General features: G+C 37.2%; 1 protein-coding gene and 1 pseudogene across 1 annotated transcript; both read left to right on the top strand.

Annotated features, from left to right (window-relative positions):
* Positions 1-475: 475 nt before the first annotated feature.
* On the top strand, positions 476-1,396 carry LOC125362511 (annotated as a pseudogene).
* A 12,340-nt stretch (positions 1,397-13,736) lies between these two features.
* On the top strand, positions 13,737-14,648 carry LOC125361606 (olfactory receptor 4C11-like). The gene has a single exon (XM_048360165.1). It carries the CDS (start codon positions 13,737-13,739, stop codon positions 14,646-14,648), a length of 912 nt encoding a protein of 303 aa, XP_048216122.1.
* The last annotated feature ends 2,701 nt before the right edge of the window (positions 14,649-17,349 follow it).

The following is a 17,349-nucleotide window of genomic DNA, read 5'->3' as shown; positions in this document are numbered from 1 at the left end:
AGACACTGTTAATTAATCAAAACTGACCCTTGAGATAAAAATGATTAGAAGTATTTTAGAAATATTCATATTTTAAAGTTTTTAACAATTCATTACACTTGAATTCTTCCTGGCACTACTGACTTCCAATTTTATGTTTTCAGTGATGCTACAAACAGGATACTTTCATAGCATGAAACCAAATTGCTGAAGATTACCATAATGTAAATTCACCACAAGTATTTTTTCCATCTCTTCTCTCCCCTCCTCCACTCCTCTCCCATCCTCTCCCCTCCTCCTCTCCCCTCCCATCCCATCCCCTCCTCCCCTCTTCTCAATCTCTCTCCCTCTCCCTCTCCCTCTCCCTCTTTCTATCCCCCTCCCCCTCTCCCTCTCCCTTTCCCTCTCCCTTCCCACCCTGCGCTCCATCCCCCCAAGCTTTCAGCTTTTCCTCCGAAGCCATGCCAAACCAAAGCACTATAACTGAATTTGTACTATAACTGAATTTGTTCTTCTGGGGCTTTCACAGAATCCAAAACTTCAGGAAGTCCTGTTCATTGTCTTTTTGTTTGTCTACATTTCCACCACCGGGGAGGTGGGGGAACATGCTCATTGTGGTGACCATCCTCTGCAGCCCCACACGTCTTCCTGACCTTTCTGTCCTTCCTGGATGCGTGCTTCTCCTCTGGGATTGCCCCAAAAGCCATGGCCGATACCCTTGTGGAGAGAAAGACCATCTCCTTTAATGGCTGCATGATTCAGAGCTTTGCTAAGCACTTCCTTGCTGGTGCAGAAGTCATTGTCCTCACTGCAATGGCCTATGACCGCTAGGTGGCCATTTGCAAGCCGTTGCACTACTCCTCCATCATGAACTGGAGGCTCTGTGGCACTCTGTTGCTGGTAGCCTGGACGGGGGCTTTCTTGCATTCCATTGTGCAAGTGCTCTTTGCTATGCAGCTGCCTTTCTGTGGCACCAACGTCATCAATCACATCATGTGTGACTTGCACCCATTACTGAACATTCTGTGCACCAACACACACATCTTCAGGCTTTTCGTGATTGCCAACAGTGGCTCTATCTGAACTATCATCTTCTCCTTGTTGTTGGTTTCCTACGGGGCCATCTTGTTCTCTCTGAGAACTCAGGTCTGAAGGGCGAAAGAAGGCTTTTTCCACTTGTGGGTCTCACGTAGCAGTGGTGGTTTTGTTCTTTGTCCCACGTATTGTTATGTATGCGAGAACTCCTTCTGCCTTCTCTGCTGATAAAATCATGGCAATATTGTGCAGCATGCTTACCCCCTTGCTCAACCCTTTGATTTACACACTTAGGAATAAAGACATGAAAAATGCTATGAGAAAAGTCTTGAAGAGATTGGTGGTATTTCTGATGATAAATAAAACAATAACCTTTTTGTAAATTAAGAGTAAAACTCTGGTACTTTTTAAGTACACGAATGTTCTGTGGGAATGAATATTGCATGCTAAGAGAAAACCTCAACACACTTATTGGAAGAATGTGGGTGTTTTCTTTAATGATGGTTGTGGGATATAAACTAACAGCCCCAGGCTCGCTAGGCAGACACCCTACCTCTGAGCCATACCTCCAGCATAGGGTCTCATTTAGATGATAACTTTCAAGGTAAGTACACTATGGTATACTAAAGTGTACTAGTATTTAATCTTTGCATGTTTACAAAAATCATATTGAATGTAACTTGCACTTCCATCTGAGTCTTCATTTGAGAAACTGCATAATTCCCACCCTGGTGGGGAAGCTGAAATTTAAAATGAGTGCAAATCACTACCTGAGAAAGAGCATCACTGACACAGCATCATGCCCCTAAAAGTTACCCATGCTAAAATGCAATGACTTCAAGTTTCATCACTCTCTCAAAGTAATAAAGGATAAAATGGTCCTACTGGAATGACTGAGATACCAAAATGGTTTCCTTGAACTTTAAGATAGATGCCCCAGTCATACAATGCAAAGAAAATGTCTTCCTTACTGGTACCCCACCATGCATGAAAGGATGGTGTTGGGCTTTAAATTGCCAGGCTTCCCTCTATCCCTCCCCATCCATGTGGGGAGGGGTCCTGGGGTATCTACCTCTTCTGTGTGGGATCCATACTCATTCTCTCACGTCCCCCCCCCCCCCCCCCGCCAGTAGGGACCAGATGCGGAGCAGGGTCCTGGGTGTCTCGGTTCGCGTGTGCATGTGAGAACCCCTTGCCCGCCAGCCCAAGGAAGACACGGGCACGTGAGGTCTTGGAGACTGTCTCTGGGACGATTCTGATTTATTCAAATGAGAAGCCACAAAGATATGCCCCAAAGGTGGGCACAAGAGAGGGAGAACAGATTGGCCCCGAGAGCTGTCCGTCAAGTGATGTCAGGGGACCTCCCTTGTGGGTGGAGGCCCAGCACCCCCAAGGATTGGTTTTCTGGGATACCCTCCGCCATTGCACATGTGCTTGCCCCAGGAGCAGGGGCTTCTCTTCCTGTTAAAGGCGGAAGAGGAGAGAAGGAGACTGGCCAAGGCCAGCTGTGGCCTCTTAAAGGCACATCTAACCCCAACAGATGGCACCTTTTCCTAAATGAATCAATTCAGATGAAGAAAGGTATTTTTGAAGCCTGCTGGAAGAAAGAAAAGCATTAACAAGGAAGGGCAATATACATGTGTATGGATATCATACATACACTAACAAGTGTGTGAAATTTTGCATTGGCTTCATATGTCACCTTTTGTCCTAATCTCAGCTCACTGCTATAAGTACAATAATGAAGGAAACCTGTTTGTTCACAGGTACCATGGCATGAACCTTCCAGACATATTTTTACATACTTCCATTTGCCTTCTATATTTACTTGCATTAGGCATCCCTTACTGATGCTTTAACCTTCACCAGAATGATCTTCACAAAGTTTTTGACTTTGAAAGTGTAACTAATTACTATGTGTTTCTTGTTTCAGAAGAGACTCCTCACCAAAGCACATAGTTTTCAAAATTGAATACAATAATAAAGTCACCAATCAGATTGTCTTATGTCTACTGTCTCCTCTACATAATATTTTCATGTACTGAGCCATTCTTCTGAAGAATGTGAGATTTTTAGATACCTGGATGATAAAACTCTCTACTGGAGATTAGAGGCATGTCCTGGTCCTACACCATCTGCTTGGCAGCATCCTCTAAATGACTCTCAGACTCAAGACAAATGCTTGAATTGTAAAAACACAAACTATGGGGAAACATAGTCTTAATCTCAGAGAATCTGATTAACCTAAGCTATGCCTTCCAAATATTAGAAGAAATATGGAACTGTAGATTTAGACATGTGGATATCAGAGAAAAATCATTTCTTCCTATTGTCAAATTTCTTATTCATGACACTAACAATCCCAGAAACCATGCTCTCTTTTCCCAACATTTTTTATTTGAATTGTAGCTTTTCAAATCTTTAAGACTTTCATTTCCTACCAATTTTTACCTCAGTCTACTAAAAAAGCCAACAGGAACACCCATATTACCAAATGCTGTCCTGCCTTGACAGATCATGTGCCAGAATAGTTAACTTGTCACCTTTATATTAGGCCCAATCAAGTTTAAGAGCATGAATAAAATGTAGACAGGTTCTTTGAAAAAATGTACAGTGAATTTTCTCTAGTCTAATGCCAAATAGAATAAATTTTTATAGGGATGGGTGTCTTTTTCAAAATTCATCTATTGTGTATTTCAAAATGCTCTCTTTTATTATATGTAAGTTATACCTTAACATGTATACTAAAAAGCATAAAGTATAGGAACAGTTTTGAGCTCCCCTCTTTAATATTTTTTAGCAATTTCACATGAATGAAATTAACAGAGCTTTACTCTGTCTCATGTAAGCATTGGAACAATTTTCTTCTAGTTCATTATTTGCTTTACATTGACTTTTTTATTGTAATGGTGACATACAGAGGGGTTACAGTTATGTAAGTCAGGTAAAGTGTACATTTCTTTTTGAACAGTGTCATCCCCTCCCTTATTTGCTCCCAGATTTTTGCCTCCCAACTCCCCTCTCACCAAATTGGATAGTTCATGCCCAACATAATATCTAGTGAGTATCACTACTAAATTCCCCTCTTTCAACAAAGGACTTACTGAGAATGACAACGTTGTGAACATTGTGGAGATTTCAAGTGGTTATAATTGTAATGCCCTGTCAAATTGTATTATCATTGAGATGAGTACCTAGTTATTTATCTATGTTCACTTAGTAATTTTAAACCATTATATTTGATTGTGTTTGTATATGTGTGTGTTGATGTGTGTGGAGTGTGTGTGTGTGTGAGAGAGAGATGTGGAGTTTGTGCATTTGAGATGAATAAGTTAGAGCTCATTATCACACGCAGAATAGTCAAGTAGTCTACTACTGAATTACATTCCAGGCTTATTTATAACAATATAAAAGGACAAAAAACTAGGAGAAATTAAGAAATATGCATGAATTTCCAACATATTGTCTTGTCAGTATCACTATTGCAGTGGGGGACGATGGGGGGAGCAGGGAAGTTGGGAAGAAAATAAGTGAGAGGGTAACAAGTATGGCAAGAAATGTACTCATCACATGTATGTAACTGTAACCTTTATTTACATCACCTTGACAATAAAATTAAATTAAAAAAAGAAATATACATGAAGTCACTGAAGAACAAATGATGGAATTAATATTTGAATACATTATATCTATTTGATTCTTTAATTGGACATGAGCAGATTATGATTTGAAGTGGCTCTGAATTAACTTACTGAAGCAGTTCTCTTTGCCAGTCCCCAAGGGTCAGAATGGGAGTGGATTTTGTTCCCTTGAAGGATGAGCATTTGGGAGCTTTATGATGCATCTATAAATATTTGATGTTAAAAAAATGAAACACGTTTGATTCAAACGTTTTTCCAAGAATGCTTTCAGATAAAAGAGCTGATTTTGAAAGATGTTTCTGTATAGCTGAGTACAGATGTAATTTTTAATTCAAGAAAGGGGAATACACCAATTTCTGCAAGTATTTCAGACCCTGTGGTAGAGGGTTCAATGAAGGCCCTCCAGAAAGAGCTGTGTGTCTGTGAACCTCTCTGCTCTCCATAGCTGTAGAAACAGAAAGCAAGAGACAATGCCTTTAAATACAGCCTACACCTCACATACACAGAGAGCACACTCATCACCTCCAAATAAATAAAAACTGCAGAAGAGAAAACTGTGAAACATATTTGATGCTTCTCCACCCCTCTCCCACCACCCCCAACATCCACCAAGAATAAAAAAGGTAAGTTTTCAAATCCAATTGAACTTCTTTCTTACTGTTACCTCTCCTTCAGGATCATGGTTCCTTTCATCTAATTTTTGTCAACTTGTGAGCCTAAAATTCCATAGAACTACTGTCACCATGGATGAAAAAGATTTCAGTATTTCTAGATTCTTCATCTTACACTAGCCTGTGAGTGTTTCTCAGAATCAGTTCTAGTCTGAAACGAAAGACGTAATGGTTCAATAACTGAAAGCTTGAAGACTTCCTTCTGAGGAGTCTAAGGCCAAGTCAAGAATAGGGATGACCCATAACTCTATGCAATGAATTTGTACTGACACAGATGATAACTTTGTCCTCATACTGACCATACCATTGCTGGATTCCTAGGATCTGTCCTTTCCACTATTTGCTATTTTTCCTTGTAGGGTTAAGTAAAGGATGATATAAGTTTTGAAGGGTGGGATAGAATTTAAAACCCGCTTAAATCCTAAAAGGAAATGCTCATACTCATACGTATATTTCCCAGTCCCATCTCTTGATTATGCTTCCTTCTCTGACTTTTTCTTTTACAATGGCATACATTTTCCTTTGGCTTTTATTCTTCCTGTCATCCTCTGAATATTCTACCCCTCCATCATCCTCGTTTTTCCAGTATACATATGGAATGGTGCTCTGATTGATCCATCTGACAACCAGGATCTATCTTCTACATTACAATGGCTTCTTTCATTAACTCCTTATTGTTCCTTGGGTTTATGCTCCTCCATCAGAGTGAGTGGAGAGTGGTAAGGTGCATAGCCATGAAAATAAAGTATCAGAGAGAGAGAGATCCCATGCAGCACAGAGCCTCATTTGATTTTCACATATCTTCTCTGGTAACTTGTTCCAAAACTCTGTGTCTCCCAGGATATTCTACTCTACACAAAGTGGAATCTCAAACTAAACTGACCAGGTATAGTAAAATCCTACCTGAAGCAAAGATAAGAATGGGATATACTTTGGCATTGCAGTTCTCTTAGCCAGGAAGTTATTTGATTGAGGAAATCTAAAAAGGTTTTGCTGAGGTGATGGTATTTAACTGTGTTCAGACCAGTGTAAGATAAAGTATCCAGAAATCTTTTTCATCAATGAGAAACACTAGCACTGTGGAACTTTTATCTTACTAGTAGAGATTCTAGGAGAAAAACAAAGTCATCAGATAGTGTGAGACATAGAATATTCAGGGTAAAACACCATCCAGGCATATTTATGCTAGGAATACAATGTCAAACATTGCTGGAGCAGGATTACGAATAAGTTTTAGGAGGATAAAAGGAAGCAATAAGTTAAATGAGGATCAGAGACTCTGAAGACCATATCACATATCTCAACCATTGTGTTTGAGGCCATAGAAATAATTGTATGCCTATATCCATCATCATAGGAATTTCCAGAGAGAGAGAGAGAGAGAGAGAGAGAGAGAGAGAGAGAGAGAGAGAGAGAGAGAGAGAGAGAGAAAGATACCAAATGTGAGAAGAAAACTAGAGTATGGGTGTCTCTCAATTGAGAAACAGAGAAACATCTGAGAGAAGGCTTTTAGAAAGGGGGAGTGGGGAGGTGGGAGAAAATGAGGGAGGAGGTAACAAGTTGAACAAGAAATATACTCACTGCCTTAGATATAAATCTGTAACCCTTCTGTACCACACTGTGACAATAAAGAAAAAAGTTTTAAAAATTACATAGAGTATTGATAGTCAGGCTCTAGTGGCTTATGTCTGTAAGTCTACTGCTTGGGAGGCTGAGAATGGGACATCTATTTTGGATGTTAGCCTAGGTAGAAAGCTCATGAGTCTTGATCTCAAAATTAACCTGAATAGAATAACGCTGTAGGCTTGGGTCAAATGGCAGTGTTAGTCTACTAAATGTGAGAAGCTTTCAGTTCAAACTCCAGTGTCAAGAAAAGCATACTAACATTGGCTGTTTGTAATATTAGCATTTGTTTTGTATCACATACATGTTATGTGATCTAGGTTTTCTCTCATATCTACCATAAAGGTTATTCTCTACATTTTGTGACACACGTTAGAAGTTAGTAGTAAAAGGGATGGTACCCAAGGAAAGACATCCCATGTTTTTGGAATATATTAGTAATGGTGTGAAAACTGTTGAAAAATGGTTGTGTCTGCTTTCCCTCACCTAGAGAAGTAGAGCATGAACACTTCTGATAAGAACACAGTAGCAGGTCCAATACCACAGATGGATAATGAGTCTTCCATAATTTGTTCTTACCACAAGCATTTCCCCATGTTTTTTTCAACTGAGTTTGTCAATACCAGAAATATAAGCACAGATAATTTCAGAGGTCCTGACTCTGGGACCTTGAATGAGATAGGCTTTTCCATGATGATAAACTCATCAAGCTCCATTATCCCAACTCATAACTCTCAGTGGCTTTTGTTCTTAGTAATGGAAAAATATTCATAGAAATTTATGTCAAGTGTTGTGCTTCTTGAGTTTACAATTTGATCATGAATGATACATACCCTGTTTTGTTTTGTTTTTATCACTGTCTCCTGGTCTAGAACCCCAACTTTCCCAAAGTTTAACACCGAATCTTTGCACATGGAAAGATATTTTTAATCAACTCAATGTGTTGGTATAAAACAACTATAATCTCATTTCTTTTAAAACTTGAGCTCATATCTCTAAATTTTAATTTTCATATTTCTGAATGTCATAGCAAAAGATGTATCTCATCTTCTCATCCTAAACCCCTTATGAGTGGTCCTGATTATGTTATTGGTTATATTTTGGTTATAATCAAGATTTTATGCAATTTAAATTCATTTTATTTTCTGCTTACTAAATTTATTTAAAACTATCATTTCTACCTTCTGCATGCAAGAAACAATATTTTCCAAAGTATTAACAGAATTTTAAATAGTAACCAAAGAAATTTTATACGCTAATCTGTTTTCCACTGTATTATGGACACATAAGCAATTTGAAACTTTTTGAAATGTCAGATTTCTCTAGAATAGTCAGTACTTATTGAGAATAGTGAAAAGAAGCAAAGCAATTGTATATAATACATAGCCATGTCTTCTATATACTTGGCCAATATTAAACTTTATAATTTTAATTCAGACACTAAAAGAAAGATAATTTTCTTCATGTACTTCTCACATAAATATCAAGACCACCAATGGGAAATGACGTGGTGTTTTAGTCTGTCACCATGTTAACACAAGTTTAACTCTGGATTTGGTTCTGATTATAATTAGTTTACAGGGAACTGTATGCTCTCAATTATCCTTTGTCTCTTCTTTGTCTACATCCTTTGTCTATATCCTTTATCTTGTAAATAAGTTTTAATTATTCTATGATCATTTTATCCTATAGAAAATTGTTTCTTCTCTTTGCAAATGCTACCTACCATTCTTCTAATTTTAACCACATCACCCTGCCTAATCATAAATTTATCTATTTTATCTTCAAATTCATGTAAATTGCTAAGAACAAAGGGATATTTTCCCATTCCTAAGAACAATTATGGATAATTTTGATTTTGAAGCAAAGATAGTTGTGAAAGAACAAAAAATAAATATCAGTTTTGTAACACTGAAACAGGGAACAAAAAGAAGAAATAAATTAGTAAACTGGACAATTTAAACTGGTAACATGTCACAATATATCATTGCATACAGACAAAGGAATTAAAGTTTTTAATTAGAAATATCAATATTACATTACCACAAAAATAGCCATCCAAAAAATAGATTGCAAAGAGCAGACAAAAGATGAAAGAATATTGTGAAGATTACATTTTCAGAAAAATATGTAAAAATGTTAATTTAATTGATGAACCATATGAGTATTATAATTTTATCATATTCATATGATATGAATATGTTATTGAAATATGATGTTATTTCTCTTAACACCTCTGTCATGACCATGTTTAAACTGATATTAAATACAAGAGATTAGTAGGTAAAATATTATCTACAAATGATTTGGAAAGTGTATTCTGTCCTAAATATGATAGGTGACTGTACTCCTGACCACAAAAATTAACTTGTTGAAAGCCTTTTTTTCCCAGTATGGACCTATCTGAACATTTACTGGGTAATAAATACTATGTTTAATGCTTTAAACCTATTTTGTCATGGAAAGCCCTTAACAATGCAGACTCTCATATCCCTATTTTCCAATTTAAAAAACAAACCAACTGAGGTTTAGCATGATTACATAGACAAATAGGAGGGCTAGGATGAAAAAAAATTAATTTATTGAAATTAACTAAGAACATTTTCATTAAGAATGGTACTCCCAACACTAGTGCTTAGTTTTATTAGAAAAACATTTTTTTTTCTGGTAGAATGAATGATACATGAAGCACATATACATTTGTACACATTTGTATGTACAATTCTTCTTTATTTATTTTATTGTTATTACAAAAGTGATATGCAGAGGTGTTACAGTTACATAAATCAGGTAATGACTACAATTCTTCATCAAAAATGTCATCCCTTCCCTCTGTCTCTTCCAGTATTCTTCCCATATCCACCCCCAAATTGTACAGTTCATTTTAAAAATACTGTCCAATGATTATCACTGCTGCATTTGGTCACTCTGTCCCTCCATTTCTGTGCTGCCCCTTATGCTCCCAAAACATAAAAACAAACAAATGTAACAAAAAGAAAAGAAAACAAAACAGCATAAAAGAAAAAATAAAACCTCTTGTTTCCATTTCCTGTAGTTCACTTTGATGCATAAAGGAACAGAAAGCCACATGCCTATGCACATCCTAACATAAGAAATAATATTTTTTTATCTTTCAAATCACACAGAATAAGGTCAGTTAATCTTATGCACACCAGTTTTGGTACATTAAGGCTAAGTTTCCACACAATTAGATTTCCTAGACAGGGAAATATGAAGTCTTATAGATCTTAATCTAGGGATAAAACCAAACATTTGGAAAAAGAATTTGTCATTTTCCCTTAAACTGTAAAAAATAAAGAAAAGAAGGAAGGAAGGAAGGAAGGAAGGAAGGAAGGAAGGAAGGAAGGAAGGAAGGAAGGAAGGAAGGAAGGGAAAGAAGGAAGGGAGGGAGGGAGGGAGGAAAGAAGAAATTCAGTCCACTGAAAGCGTGATTCAACAGTTAAATTTCATAAGAACTAGAGTGTGCACATTTTTTGAACTTTCTGTTTTTAATTATTCACAACAGAGGCTGTTGGAAGTGACAGGTTGTGGAATAGATCCAAGAAACAATGAGGTCAGTTCAAAAACCATTCCAAACTCTCCTTTCTCTTGTTTCTCTACAGATTGTGTGGGTGTCTCTGAATTTTGAGACAGAGAATCATCTCAGTGAAGGCTTGTAAAATTACATAGAAGACTGTTAGTCAGGCTTACTAGTTTATGTCTGTGAGTCTACTGCTTGGGAGGCTGAGAATGGGAGGATCTATTTTGGAGGTTAGCCTAGATGATGCTCATGAGTCCTTACCCTAAAATTCACCTGAATAGAACAAGGCAGTAGACTTGAGTCAAATGGAAGAGTGTTAATCTAGCAAGTGTGAGGTTCTGGTGAGGCTTCACTGTCAAAAAAGCATATTAAAATTGGCTGCTTGTAACGTTAGAATGTGTTTTAGGTCACATACTTGTTATGTGATCCAGGTTTTCTCTCATATCTACCATAGAAGTTCTTCCCTAAATTTTGTGACAGCCACTGGAAGTTAGTAAGTAAAAAGGATGGTACCCCAAGGAATGACATCCCAGGCTTTTGGAATATATTAGTGATGGTATGAACACTGTCAAAAGATGTTTGTGTCTGGTTTCCCTCACCAAGAGAAGTGGATCATGAGCACTTCTGATAAGAACATAGTATCAGGACCAATAACACAGATGGATATTGAGTCCTCTGAAATTAATTGTTACCACAAGCATTTCCCCATGTGCTTCCACAGAGTTTGTCAATACCGGGAATAGAAGCACAGATACCGTCAGAGGGCCTGACTCTTGGACCTTGAAGGAGATAGGCTCTTCCATGATGATAAACACATCAAGCTCCATTATCCAACTCATAACTCGAGTGGCCTTTGTTCTTACTGATGGATCAATATTCATAGAAATTGATGTCATATGTTATGCTTCTTGAGTTTAAAATTTTATCATGACTGATACGTATTATGTCATTTTATCATTGTCTCTTGGTCTAGAACCACAACTTTTCCAAGGTTTTCCACTGTATCTTTGTATATGGAGAGAATTTTTAAATTAATTCAACGAGTTGGTAAAAAACAACTGTAATATCATTTCCTTCAAAACTTCAGTTCATGTCTCTAAATTTTTATTTTTATATCCTTAAATTTCATAGCAAATGACTTATCTCATCTTCTCATCTTAAACCTCTTATGAGTGGTCTTGATTATATTATTCACCAAATTTCACACTTTGATTATGATCAAGATGTTATACAATTTTAATGCATTTTATTTTCTGCTTACTAAATTTATTTAAAGTATAATTTCTACCTTCTGACCCTCATAGAAGAAACAGTATGTTCCAAATAACTAACAGAATTTTAAACAGTAAGCAAAGAAATTATTATAGTCTAAAATAATTTGTCACTGTATGGTGGACACATAATATAAATCTGTTTTTGAAATGAAAGATTTCTCTAGAATAGTTAGTGCCTATTAAAAATAGTGAAAAGAAGCAAAGCTATTATGTGTAATACATAGCGATGTCTTCTATACACTTGACCAATATTAAACTTTGTAATTTTCATAAAATTACTAAAAGGAAGATAATTTTCTTTATATATTTCTCATATAAATACCAAGACCACCAGTGGGAAATTATGTGGTATTTTAGTCTGTCACCAAATTAACACAAGTTTAACTCTGCATTTGTTTCTACATAGGATTCGCTTACTTGGAACTGTACGTTGTTAATTACGGTTTCTTAAGCACACTGTCTCTTAAATTAGTTTGAACTATTCTCTGATTATTTTATACTTTAGAAAATTATTCTCATCTCTTCTCAAATGCTACCTACCATTATTTATTTGTAAACACATCACCCTGCATAATCACAAATTCATCCATATCTATCTTCAAATTCATGTAAATTGCTAAGAACAAGGTAATATTTTCCCATTCCTTACAACAATGCTGGATAATTTTGGTTTTGAAGCAAAGATAGTTGTGTTTTTCTTGTTAGAAATCACTCCAAGTAAGGTCAGCTGTATTTATGCACACCAGTTTTGATACATTAAGGGTAAGTTTCCACATAATTAGGTTTCCTAGAGAAGGAAACATCAAGTTCTATAGTTCTTAATCTTAACCTAGGGACAAAAACAAACATTTAAAAATCATTTTTGCCTATTTTCCACTAAACTGTAAAAAGAAAGAAGAAAAGAAAAGAAGGAAAGAAGGAAGGAAGGAAGGAAGGAAGGAAGGAAGGAAGGAAGGAAGGAAGGAAGGAAGGAAGGAAGGAAGGAAAGAAGGAAGGAAGGAAGGAAGGGAGGGAGGGAGGGAGGGAGGGAGGAAGGGAAGGAGGGAGGGAGGGAGGGAGGGAAGGAGGGAGGGAGGGAGGGAGGGAGGAAGGAATTCCTTGCACTGTAAGATAGATACAACAGTTAAATGACACAGAACTACACTATTCACAGTTTTTGAGCATTCTCCTTTTTTTATCTTTATTGTCAAGTGAAATACAGAGGGGTTACAGTTTCATATGTAAGGCAGTGAGTACATTCCTTGTTCAACTTGTTACCTCATCCCGCATTTTTCCCCAACTTTCCCTCTCCCCCCTTTAAGTTGTACATATGGTATACAGCAAATGGTTTTGTAAATATTGCTTGAAAGTCTTTTTGCTCTTTGTCTCTTGATTTTGGTATATCCTTTCCCTCCTCTAGCTATAATTCACAAATATACAGTATCCAGGATAATAAGATGAGACAGAGTACTAGAGTGGGCAAGAACACAGGAAGTGAATATGAGAGGAAAAAATGGGTACGGTTTCACATGGCATATTGAAAACAATTACAAAAATGATATAACACTTGTTTCCATAGCATGGAGTTCATTTCACTTAGCATCATCTTTTATATTCATAAGGGAATAGCATTTAGACTATTGTGATTTTCTGCTATGACTAGCCAAAACATGTACTAATTATTCCCTATGAGGGAAAACATAGAGTCTTCATTTCTTTGGGTCTGCTCACTTCACTTAGTATAATTTTTTTCCTAGTCCTTCCATTTCCTTACCAATAAGGCAATGTCATTCTTTCTGATAGAAGCTTAGAATTCCATTGTGGGTTCTGTTTTTAATTATTCAACACAGAGTCAGGTGGAAGTGACAGGTTGGGAAAAGAACCAAGGAACTATGAGGTCATTTCAACAATCATTCCAAGTTGTCCTTTCTCTTGTTCCTCTGCAGATTGTACATTAGTCACCTGGGTTTTATAAACATACACTGACAGGACCATGAATAACAAAAGTGTGACTGAATTCATTCTGTTTGGGTTGACACAGGATCCTGAGAAGCAGAAGGCAATATTTGGCATCTTCTTGATTCTTTACCTCATGACTCTGATGGGGAATTTTCTCATTGTGGTAACCATTAAAACCAGCAAGACTCTGGGGAGTCCCATGTACTTTTTCCTCTTCTACCTCTCTTTTGCTGATGCTTGCTTCTCGACAACCACAGCCCCTAGATTGATTGTGGATGCCATCTCTCAGAAGAAGACCATTTCCTACAACGAGTGCATGACCCAAGTTTTTGCAGCCCATTTCTTTGGGTGCATGGAGATCTTTGTGCTCATCCTCATGGCCTTTGATCGTTATATGGCTATTTGCAGGCCTCTGAGATATACAACCATCATGAGCCAGCGTGTCTGTGGGATTTTAGTAATCTTGGCATGGGTGGGATCATGCATTCATTCTTCTGCACAGATTTTCCTGGCTTTGAGATTACCCTTCTGTGGCCCAAATGTAATTGATCACTATTTCTGTGATTTACAGCCCTTACTGAAACTTGCCTGCATGGACACCTATGTGATCAATTTACTAGTGGTTTCTAATAGTGGGGCCATATGCATGGTCAGTTTTGTGATCCTTTTGATCTCCTATGTTGTCATTTTATACTCTCTGAGAAACCACAGTGCCGAAGGAAGGCGCAAAGCCCTGTCCACTTGCACCTCTCACTTTATTGTGGTTGTCATATTTTTTGGACCCTGTATATTTATATACACACGTCCACCAACTACCTTTCCAGTAGACAAAATGGTAGCTGTGTTTTATACAATTGGCACTCCCTTGCTCAATCCTTTGATCTATACCCTGAGGAATGCAGAAGTAAAAAATGCCATGAAAAAACTATGGTGTAGAAAAGTATGACTTTAATAGAGGCTTCTCAAGTATTATTCCCTAGCAAGTTTGTTATATTGCCTGGAAGACAAGATAAAGTTTCCTTGGCAATAGAAAAACAATTTCTAAACAGGTTTCTGGAAATACATGTCTAGTTATAATCCTCTATTTCAATCATCTATTATGTGCATTTATTCCTGACTAGACACACAATGAATGATTGATTATACATTGGGAATTATACCCTGTTCATATTCTTAATTATTTTCCATATTTTACTCTATGTCTTTTGTAAGAGATCCTAAAAAGAATCCATAAGGTTGACTAAAAGTCATTTGTTGTCCATTTAAAAGTTTAAAATGATGCATATAAAAAGGCTACTAATTTTAAATCAGCCTGTCTCATCAGGGATATCTAAAAGAACTCAAAACTGTAGGAAAATTTTAAATTTTCACAAAAACATGAAAGTCCCAAGAACACCTGCATCCTTCTTGGTAATCCTCTCATAATTTTGTGGATAAGATGGGAAGGATGAGTTTCTACTTAGATGTTAGAGAGAACACAAAGCAGTTTGCTATCTTGGAGCCTTTCATATTGTTATTTACAAATGAATGAGAAAAGAGCATGGGAGATTTATGTAAAGTAGGCAGAGTGAGAATGAAGAGCACAGCAAAATGAGAAGGAGAATGTGGTAGAAATTGGTGATTACCTGCAAAAAGAAAGAACTGTACATATGTGCATTTTGTTGATTTTTTCCCATGCAAATATGTACTTGACAAAATGAATATGAGTTTTCAGTCTTGACTTACTACAAATTAGCTTTTCAGGACAGCTCAGAAATACTCCTTCAAGTAATAAAGACTAAGGCAAAGGAACCAGATATATTTTTTTGTTTTTACTGTTGCCAGTAATAGGTCTTCAACCCATGGCCTGGGTTGCTAGCTGTGAGCTTCTTTTGCTCAAGTTTAACACTCTACCATTGAGCCACAGAGCCACTTCCAACTCTGTTTTGGTAGTTAAATGAAAATAAGAGTCCCACAAAGTTTTCTGCTTTGTCTAGCTTCCAACCAGGATGCTCATATCCCAGCTTCCTGAATAGCTAGGATTACAGGTGTGAACATAGTTAGGATGTACATTTTTATGCTTGTGAGCATATCTATCAACCAAACACAAAATGTAATCGTGTTATTTACCTCTCATTTCAAAATTGGCCGTGGAATAATCAAGGCATGCATTCACATCTGAAGAGCAATTCTATCAGTGTTCCCAGTCGCACACTTGCAAGTGGTAAATCTCTGTACCCTCATTCCAAATGAACATAATGTTTGCTACCAGTCTTTTGTATATGCTCTCAGAATTATTAAAATCTAATTCTAGGAGGATGATATGAAAGTGCAATTTCTTGTTATGTAAACAGGACACAGGAACCATCGAACTACTTCTTGTATCTTGCTGATCACTCAAATGTGATATAGTGTGAGAATTTTGCATGAATATCTGAATATAAATGCACAAAGATTCATGAATTTTCTGATTTTTAGAAAACAAAGAGCCCAGAGTCCCCAGGTGTCACATGCCCAGTCCAAAAATAGCCTGTACCCATTCCCTCTCTATTCTTACTACACATATCCTAAGCAGTACGGGGTAGATATTCTTGACAGGAACCATTTGTTTATTTCCAAATACTTAATACAGATGATTTTTTAAATCATTTGGTAAAACGAAACTGCAGTTCAGGTAACAGATTCACGAGTTATGCTCTTCTGCTCATAAAAATTCTGCTATAAAATCTGCATTGTTCCAGTAATCTTCTACCATCACTCTTCTCTGTTAAAGAAAACTGTATGGTAATTTAAAAAAAATAAATCAGGTGGTCGAAAGTGTTAACCTCTCCAGACCCTTTGTCTTTACCTGTGGTCTAGTGGCCTCACATAGAAACAGCAACAGGAAAATCAGTGGGAACAAACGAGGAGACGTATTGCAATCACAGAGAAGTCTGACCTGACTTGATGTGTTCATCTAGGGATGGATTCTCTTTGAGCCTGGCAAAAAGTAAAATGCTTATACTTTCTTTCTCTCGGGAACTCTTCTGCAAACTTTTCAAGGATAACTTCCTTGGCATTGGTACTTGTGGTGTCTTTGAAGCAAGAGGAAAATGTCTTATTTTCATGATATCCTGGGACTCCTTTTCTAGGCCTTCTAAATGTTCTTTCTTTACAACTGGTCCCATTGGGTTGCTGTCTACAAAACTTTCAATTGCTCCCCTTCTGGAGTTCTTTGAAAAAGAGCCACATATATCTGACCTTCCTATAATTCAGTATCTCAAGGATGAAAATTTTGTCATGAGTATCTCCATGATTGAAATTCTTGAACTAAGATAGATGTCAACTGGAAGGCCCCTCCAGGCCAGAAGTGGTGCTGTGGCTCAAGTGGCAGAGTTCTAGCCTTGAGCAAAAAGAAGCCAGGGACAGTGTTCAGGCCCTGATTCCAAGCCCCAGGACTGGCAAAAAAAAAAAAAAAAAAAAAAAAGGGGAGGATCCATGATTGCTGAGACTGTTCAGCGGCCCCATCTACAGAGGACACCCAAGTCCTACCTTCAAGCTGTGTGAACCTCAGAGTCCCAGGATTTAACTAACAGGAGAGGAGGGTCAGAGAAGATCCACCCCGCCTGCAAACTGAAAGTCACACCAGCCAAGCAACAAGGAAATAGACTGTAGACCATCTCAGGAAA

This window comes from Perognathus longimembris, chromosome 13 (genome assembly GCF_023159225.1).
Source record: "Perognathus longimembris pacificus isolate PPM17 chromosome 13, ASM2315922v1, whole genome shotgun sequence".
Classification (NCBI taxonomy): domain Eukaryota; kingdom Metazoa; phylum Chordata; class Mammalia; order Rodentia; family Heteromyidae; genus Perognathus; species Perognathus longimembris.
Note: the sequence above shows the minus strand (reverse complement) of the source record. Positions and strands in the feature narration are given on the sequence as shown.

Excerpts from the sequence above, each read along its gene's own strand:
- LOC125361606 (XM_048360165.1), top strand. The coding sequence starts at position 13,737 with ATGAATAACAAAAGTGTGACTGAATTCATTCTGTTTGGGTTGACACAG.